The sequence below is a fragment of the Opisthorchis viverrini genome (assembly GCF_000715545.1).
Source record: "Opisthorchis viverrini unplaced genomic scaffold opera_v5_664, whole genome shotgun sequence".
NCBI classification, from domain to species: Eukaryota; Metazoa; Platyhelminthes; class Trematoda; order Opisthorchiida; family Opisthorchiidae; genus Opisthorchis; species Opisthorchis viverrini.
In genome coordinates, this window is record NW_008752333.1 from 1 (window position 1) to 8978 (window position 8978).

The 8978-nt window shown below is 46.4% G+C and overlaps 1 protein-coding gene across 1 annotated transcript in view; it reads right to left on the reverse strand.

Annotated features, from left to right (window-relative positions):
- Positions 1-366: 366 nt before the first annotated feature.
- The window catches only part of T265_11951 (hypothetical protein), a gene marked incomplete at both ends in the record, with an annotated part of 23391 nt that continues 14779 nt past the window's right edge, over positions 367-8978 (reverse strand). Inside the window, 3 exons of the mRNA XM_009178795.1 lie at positions 367-464; positions 4302-4386; positions 7410-7742. Coding sequence (XP_009177059.1) covers positions 367-464; positions 4302-4386; positions 7410-7742 — 516 coding nt within the window. The remainder of the gene's footprint in view (positions 465-4301; positions 4387-7409; positions 7743-8978) is intronic.

Genomic DNA, 8978 nt, shown 5'->3' on the forward strand with positions numbered 1-8978 from the left:
GATAACAACCGACTCATCTGTGGTATTCTTACTCTGAACAGCTGCGGTGAACCGCAAAAGAACAAGGTCTGAGATACCGTCAAGCTGCCCGAGCCTAGACCAGAGTGATCGGAAATCCAAGGTCGGGTTCGAACCACGGACCTTTCACACAGTATTTGCTTGTTCTAACCACGAAGCTATCCCGAACTCAAAGAGCTGGCTCGATACAGTCGACCCAGATGCTGAATGTCTATATCTACAGACCGGCTAAGGCCTAAGCAAGTGAATGTACTGATATCTGTTAACGCCTCGCTACCGACCACCGTGTACCACGGGGCGCGATTCGGGACAGTCAAGAAACTGGTCCAACGACATATAGGAGATAACCTAAATAAAGTAAAGTACAACATACTCTTGTAGGATCATCGGTCCATCTTTGGTCCACGAGAAAGACCCATCTTTAAATTCCACGGCATACGGTGTATCTATCGTAGCAAAAGGGAAACACAGGGACCGGATTAACGCATGGCAAATAACGAGGACAGTTTGAAAAAATCCAGTTGATGAAAACGAGGACCTTCATAGTGTCATTGATCAGCCGGCAGGCGATTTGTATTAGACGAGCTTGACCTGACTGCGAGATCGCTGAATGCCATCAGGATTAGCAAAATGTAACGCCAAGATGCGAATACCTCGACTTCGTCATAAACACGTCACTCCGTGAAAGAGGGAGTCTAACCCATCAGCGTAGAGCGAACCGGTTGAGTTAGCTGCGAGCCGTTTTACGTCCAACGGGCTCTTGAGTATAAACACTGCCAGAGCGGTTATGTACAATGAACCGACTGCACAATGGCTGATCTGCATTGGCATTGAAGAGGAGAACTGCGGACAATTGATCGAGCCAAGCTGTTTACGGTGAATTGCACATGTCTCGAGATAGACGGGGAAAATTTCCGACAACATGGTTACACCTCGGCCGATTAGCTACGATTGTGCACCAGGATGCGTTCTTATCTGTCCTGTGAGCAAGGGTTAATTTGTCTCATCGCTGGTCTGGCACAACTAATCTTAGCTCAGTGATGAAACGACCATCACTCGATCGATATCCAACCAAAGTACCCTTCTTTATTCTTGTGCTCATAGACTAGTATTATCAAGTGTTGCCGCAAAATCAACAGAACTGGATGCATCAAATCAATTCTAAAAGAGATTGATAGGAAAGGTATGTAACCCGAAATGCACCATACATGATCTCTGGCTTTCGTTCGGCGACCAGAGGTATACTACGATCAATGAATAATGTCCAAAACCGTTTCATTGGATGATTTTAATTCAGGAAACCAAAGAAGACATTATTGTAGCGGAAACAACCACCATACCCCGGTTAACACAGTTCTACTGTGTGAAAAGCAGCGAATAAAAAAACGTGCAGGAGACCCGAAAACCCGTCGAGACTGATTTGGTTACTTCAGGTTATTAGATGACGAGAAAATACGTTTTTGAAAAGCCAAACAATCGAAAAAGGTTGAATTACCACTAAATACCATAAGCCATCTGAAAAGGAATGAGCAGGAAAAATGAATACGACAAAGGTGTATGAACAAAGTATTCCAGGGGCAGGGGGAGAAATTTCATGTAATTCCATTCTCACATGAGGATAACAACGAGTTTGGTGGCGAAAAAGCCAAAAAGGCTAGAGTAGGCTTAGAGTAGGGGGAAACGGGACTTGGACCTCACGGGACGGTAATCAAAACTATTGATGATGATGTAGAAGATATGGCAACCTTCAATTAGGATTTCATCCTGTCAATGAAGCCGATTTAGATTAAAACGCAAAGAAGTACTATAGGACTGTTTGAACCTTATTGGAAGTCATCAGCAGCACACATCTCACGAAACTCCAGTACGTAGTTTAGAACCTTAGGCCGTTCTACACAGTTCTGCTGGTTAGTAGTGTGATTAGCTCTCCCTTGGACAGCATACAGCGCTTCTGATCAAGGAAACCACATCACGTGGTCACCTACAGACTGCACCTGCTCAAGTGTCGACTTCTCAGATGGAAGTTCCACTCGTCTGGTGAAATCACTCTTCCGGTGAGCCACGGATAGACTGGTGGCGGTGTGAGCAGATTTGGTGGTTTTCAGAACTATACCTCATAAGTGCCGTGACGTCATCTTGGGAAGTGATACGATTTCTGGAGGAAGTGTCTGTCAGTGTCAGTGAGGCTCAGAATAGCAAACTCATTCCAATTGACCCAGCAGAAGACTCAGTGTGTGGTACCGCGGGATGCTTGTAGCATTACTTACATTACTGTTTCATTGACATCCCGTTATTCCTGAAAACACGGTGGTTATGTTTGCTGATGAGCACTACGACACTCCGTGTATACACCCAATGTTGACAGGGAGAGGTGTCCTTCTGTAAGAGACATGGGTAACTTACCAAAGTCAACCGCTTGTGCTCCGTCGATAAACTAGCAGACAAAGAAAGCAACTGGGCTTTCTCAGGCAATCACGTGCGTCGACGGCACGATCAATATGCAAGTAGAGGATTTAAAGGTGTAACGTTTCTGGAACTAGATGTTGAAAACTTTGGTGGCGGTAGAAAGGTTCACTGCTCGCCCGTACAGTCCTACTCTATCGGAATTATAATCGCGGTGTTCTCAGGCGCGTGATAAGTTTGTTGAGAACCCTCTATCGGAGAAATATTCCAGAGGGGAATGGTTGAAAAGCCCTACCGCGAGACTTTGTCGGATTCTTGAAGCACTCAGCAAACGTCACAGATGGTGCGCGAACGCACGTAATACACTACTCACAAGGTTGCTGAAAACTCTTCGATAGCACACGAACGGTTTCACCCTTCTTGAGGCTCATCAGGTAGGCGCACTCTCTGAGTTTTCGTCAACCTTATGTTCCACTTGAACCCAAATGGCTTAAGAACACCATAAAAAAATGACAGGTCGAGCTGGGTTCCAGACGAGTCTCCCGTTAAAGCCAAATTCGTGTGCTAAGGAGTGTATCTGTCGAAACATTTTAGGCTACTTAGACGGGCATGTTGTTTCGTCCACCTGTTCTTCTTGTGGCGATCGAACATGCCAACTTCATGGTTGAATAATCTGTGAAATGTACTCACAAATACACTAGTTTGATTGTTTTAAACGAGATGGAGGCATGAAGGAGGCACGAGGGCTGGGATACAGTCAGGTTGCCCGAGCCTAGACAGGGGAAGTTGAGAGGCAGAGGTCAGGTTCGAACCACAGACCTTCCGGTTAGTAAATTCGCGCCATCCAAGTAGAATGATTGTCAATAGCTAATCAGTTACAGTGCAAAGGTTGCTCTTTGTAAACCATATAAACGCAGGCGCGAAGAGATGCACTGAAGATGTCTCCTCGAATGGTGACGAAACGTTTGCAGATCAATTGCCAAGCTCGGCGAACAGATCAACAGCTAGCTGATTTAATTCCCACTAATGCACCCGAGCTACCAATATCCCAACACACTCCTTGAGTGAAACTAATGTATATCAGTTGTCGAATGGATCGGTACACAGATGAGAGAAGTTCGTACAGCCAACTCGCTAGCCGAGTGACCAAAAATGGATGTCTTTCAAAGGTTTATGGAATTATGAGGTGGATTGAGTTGGTCAGATTTTTTCAGATGAAATCCGATCCGACCTTTTACCTTTCCTCCAAAACCATAAGGTACTGGAACACCTTCGTTTTCAATTTGGATCTAGCTGGGTGGTGTGAAAATTATACGTTTGGAATGACGAAAACAAACTATTTTTCCAGCTAGTCGATCAATCAATCAATCAATCAATTATTCATTCAGCTGTAATACCCTTTCAGTACATACCAGCCATGTCACGCGAAGGAAGCACGAGGTCTCAAATACTGCCAGGTTATCCAAGCCCAGTGAAACAGTAGCCTAGATGCCCACGGACCTTCCGATTACTAAGTCTGCACCTTAATTGCTGAGTTATCTCGTATATTTTCCCGGTTTTGTATTGATGTCTTGAGCCAACGACAATATTTGGTCAGGACGAGTCGAACCATTTCATCGCATAGATAAAACATGGCAACTAGAATTGTATCGCGCCTGTACAGAAAACGAGAAATAGGACTTCTGCAAGTTACATTGTCGTGCGGACGAGATATTTTGGCATTGCCTCGAGGATAGAGTAAGCCTTGATAAGGTAGAACGAGCTCCGCAGAGTGTTCAGTAATGGGTGTGAGCAAATCAGTTTGATGCCATTAACGAACACCGCCAACGGGCTTTCTCCAGTTAGTAAGATCGTTTCGGACTATCTGCAGAACAACTCACCGGTTTTCGCGGATCGCTCCACTGCATTGTGGTCTAGCTCGGGTGCCAAGAGGAACGCTCCAATGCGCTTGACAGAGACATATGCCTGGCAGAAGAAGGAGGAAGAGGGATCAAAAGGTCCGTCCGATAGCCTTACATAACGACGGTCAGATTGGTTACAATTTAGCAGCTATAGACTACGTGTAGAAGCCACAAAGTTGCCAGCTCCTACAGGTTCCAACGCTAAAAACAACAAGAAGAGAGGGAGATCCCTAGCAGAAGATCCAAATGATTGATACAAAGAGACAGAGCCAGTTGAAGGGTCAGAACGACGTACTAAAGGGGTGGGGAGGCAGAGGTGCAAACGCAGTGTCTCGCGCAGGAGCACATGTTGACAACAATCGTCACCATGTGTAAAATTCGGAACAAATGCCCAATCTACGTGTGTTGGGATTCGATCGATGAGAGACAAACGCTTGTTCCGGTTACGTAACATCTACAAATAAGCCGATCGAGTATGATTCGCAGAGCGTGCCTGGTCAGACAGACAAGCACCGATCAGCTCTAATGGTCAAACGAGACTACGAGCAACCACAATGGCGGGTCAGCTGATTGAGTTGAACCGAGCGTATCGATCAGAGTTGTGTCCGAGCTACACACAGTCAGGTAATCATCAGATCGGCGTAAGCGCGTAGTTGCGTGGACCTATGTATGACATGCTTTGTGTTGTGACAATGAGAGTTGTACTGACATTTAGAATAGCTCTTTTTACGGACCGCACGGTGTCCTCGATCACCAGTTCACCAAGCACAAGTGGTGGAAGTTGAACACCAATTCGAACACTCAGAATGTGTCAAACTCCGATTTAGCTTCATCTGGATCTTATGCTAAAACACCATCTTGGGCGCGCTATTTCATATAAGCCCACTTTGGTGTTCAAGCGCGAGAAAACATTGGGGAAGATCAGGAAAGGGAAAAGCATGTTGTTGAATCAGTGACGATGAAAAAGCACGTTTTTTTGTTAACGAAACACACTACTCATTAGGTTGCTGAAGATGCCTCGACAGTTCAACACAGGCTTCGACCTCACATATTAAACATCTGGGTCGACTGTGTCGAGCCAGGTTTTCGAGCTCGGGAAAGCTTACTGGTTAAAGCGAGGAACTATTGATCGGAAAGTTCGTGGTTCCAACCCATCCTCACCATCTCAACTGCTTCTGTCTGGTCTAGGGGGCGACCCAGTAGTATCTCAGCCCTCATGATTCCCTGGAGTGGCATGACAGGTATGCAACGAAAGTGTGCTACAGCCGGTCGATCAACTGAAGCCGACCAATTCTGTCTGTCATCCGGAAGCAAATTTGCTGGACAAAGATGCAACAGAGCATGATTTTGCTTGGTTTGCCGACCTATCCGGTCCGTAATCACGAGACTATTTGGGCTTTCCAAGTTTTATAAAACCTTTCCCTTGAGTCGTTGGCTTTGACACTGAAGACACACTACGGGTGGTTGTCGGTCTGTTTGTCGAGATTAACAATTAGCTTGCAAACATTTCGTCCCCAATCGAGGGGACACTACCAATTGCGCGCACCTCGAAATGCACACAAACCGACTGCCAACCTCGGTAAGCAGAATAACATCCACCTGGTCCACCACTGGTAAACTCACCCGAGCTAGCAATATTCTGATGCATACGAAATACCTGTTGTACATATAATGCGTATATATGTGTGTATATATCACTGCTATCCTTGTTCTCATTGTGTTAGACTACATCTCATCGAACCCTATTCGGTGCAGTGACCACCAAAGAAAGCAGCACGAGGCACAGAAACGCTCACATATTTGTTCAAACATCAACAGGCGGCTTGCACAACTGAGGCGAGATTTGGCGCATGTCAACTGTCACATTCCAGTCTCATTCACCACGTGAACATTCGTTTGTAACATTCCTGAGTCAGGCATGATCGAACTCGCACTCAGCGAAATTCTTGAATTTGATTACACTGATTACAATAAGGCTAAGCAATGGAAAAGGGCCCAACGTAAAAAACAGAACCCGTTTTTTTGAATCGATTCGCGGGGCCTTGGGATCGGTCATCGGTCTCAGAAACGGTTCGCAAATAAGCAGTGGAATGATCGTCTGGAAACCTTTCGCCTTGGACAAAAAACATTTGTCAGAACAATTAGAGGCATCGGATCAGGTCTGAATTCCTTTTGTTCTGGTTCGAGGCCCTTCGGTCGATAATACTCTAGTGTTCATCTGAGCTACTGGGTACAACAACAGTTTAATCTGGGGGGAGGGTCAAATCCACGACCTCCCGACATAACTGTTCGGCAGTGCGTGATCAGCTCTTACCTATACATAGCGCCACTCGTCCTTCATTTATGGAAACCGCATCTCGTGGTCACGAATTGACTGGCTTATCAAGCGAGGACTTCGTAAAATGGAAGTTTCTTCCATTGGGTGAATCTCGTACCGAGATTTATCTCGTAACTAATGGTGCCATGTCCTGCAGACCAGCTGCTCGTGGCCAAACAGTTAGGTGTCCAACCACTGACCGGAAGACTCCTGGCTTGAAACTGTCCGAGGTTTCGTGAGATGAGCTCCGCTTATGACTCCCAGTAAGAACGAAACGCCTGTAGAGCGCTTTTCGGCTTTTCTGCATGGATTATTTTCCTTTACAGGACGAAATCGCCATTAGAACTGGTGATGTTGATCGACATCCACAATGGCAGAAGCAAGTATACGACGCATGCACGTGTGAGATAGGCGCACAATGTGTGCAAATTGTGATGTTCACAACCAGCGATGTGACCCTAGAACTGCCGTCTCTTTACCGGTCCCATGAATCAAGCGTTGCGGTCCTGTGAAAGTGCTGACAAAATACACCAAAACGAATACAACCACACCGTGATGTTGATCGACATCCACAATGGCAGAAGCAAGTATACGACGCATGCACGTGTGAGATAGGCGCACAATGTGTGCAAATTGTGATGTTCACAACCAGCGATGTGACCCTAGAACTGCCGTCTCTTTACCGGTCCCATGAATCAAGCGTTGCGGTCCTGTGAAAGTGCTGACAAAATACACCAAAAAGAATACAACCACACCGGTGCGAGACTCACCATGATCACGGCAGACAAGCTCCAGGGTAGAAGAATCAAAGGAGCCCGAAGCAGATTGAACAAGCTGACGCTGACAAAAATGCGCTCGGGATCCAAAAACATGGGCATTGTGGCAGTTGCGTTGGATTTCACTGCACCGGTTTCGCCGTTCAACAAAAGACTCCAAGTGAACGTGACAAATGTGGTCAGGAGAATCACATATGGGGCAAGATTCCAAATCACATTGCCTAGGCCCCAGCCCAGGGCTACTCGCACCAGACGGCTCAGTTCGGTTGTTCGGATGCTGTCAGCTTGAGTTTGAAAGGCTTTCTCCCAGGCGTACAGCTTTATGACCTGGGAAAAAGAGAAACGTCATGAACGGCTGACTACACACTCAAGGATCCCTGTCGAACTAGTTCCTGAACCGTTGCCCTTTCAATATTACCGTTGCTCCTGGGGCTATAACTTCACATGGTAGTATATCACCAGATTGTGGTTCGAAACTGTGACAGCGCAGTGGATTATGCGATAAAAACTCGACAAAAGCACCGAATACAATAGCTTTGGGCGCCGGAGAAGGACATTATGGAGAAACAATGAGGCTCGTGCGCCTGAGGTTGTTGCATACGCTTGTTTGGAACCCGGACAAGATTGGATACATACGGTAGTACCATCGCTATAATAAAAGCGAACTCTGGTCGTTGGCTTGTTCGCTGAGATGGACAATTTGATTGCAAACGTTTCATCACCAATCGAGGTGACATCATCAGTGCGCTATTTGGGAGCGTAGTTGTGCGTAGCGGTGGGTTAGTGATTGTGCCACTGATGATGTCATCTCGATTGGTGATGAAACGTTTGCAATCAAATTGCCCAGTTCAGAAAACAAGCCAACGACCACCATCTACACTACCTGAGCTACCGACATTTTCCTCTATAGAAAAGCCAACTCTTAAAAGGATTGACCCCATAGCGAGGATTTGTGTGAGAAATGTGTGATGAACCATGCCTGGGCATATTAAAACGTTCCAAAGTGGATTCGAGAACTCACGGGAGAGCTTACTGAACTGGCCACAACATGTCAGCCGGATTAAGACGTACGCTTGATTTTTAAAAAAAAGCTGGGTGAAGAAAGACTTCACGGGCGAATGAGAAAGTGAGCAAACAAGTATGAATCAATGACCTGATATTTAGTAGAACTTGTCAAGTGACTAAAGAATCTCCATCGTCTGGAGGCTGCAGTAACTTTGTAATAGACTAGACAATGTCGCATATCTACCGCGCTGGTCTTCCTGGATGGGGACCCCAGACGGGCCACATCAATCGCAAGAGACATTGTCAGACATGGCCCAGTCGCGCCCTCAATGGCGCTCGTGCATCCAAGCTATTGCCTTCAATGCATAGCACCTTTTCCAACCCCAACCCCCACCCCACTTGACAGCCCACTGACAGTGCTGGATTTATGAACCAATTTATCAGCTCCCGCCTGCAACGCGCAGCCACCTATCTCTTCCCCCGAATCATTGGTGAACGAAACTGTGGCAGCTACAACCAGTGTACGACCAGTACGCGGTTATTGCAGCTGATAATGAT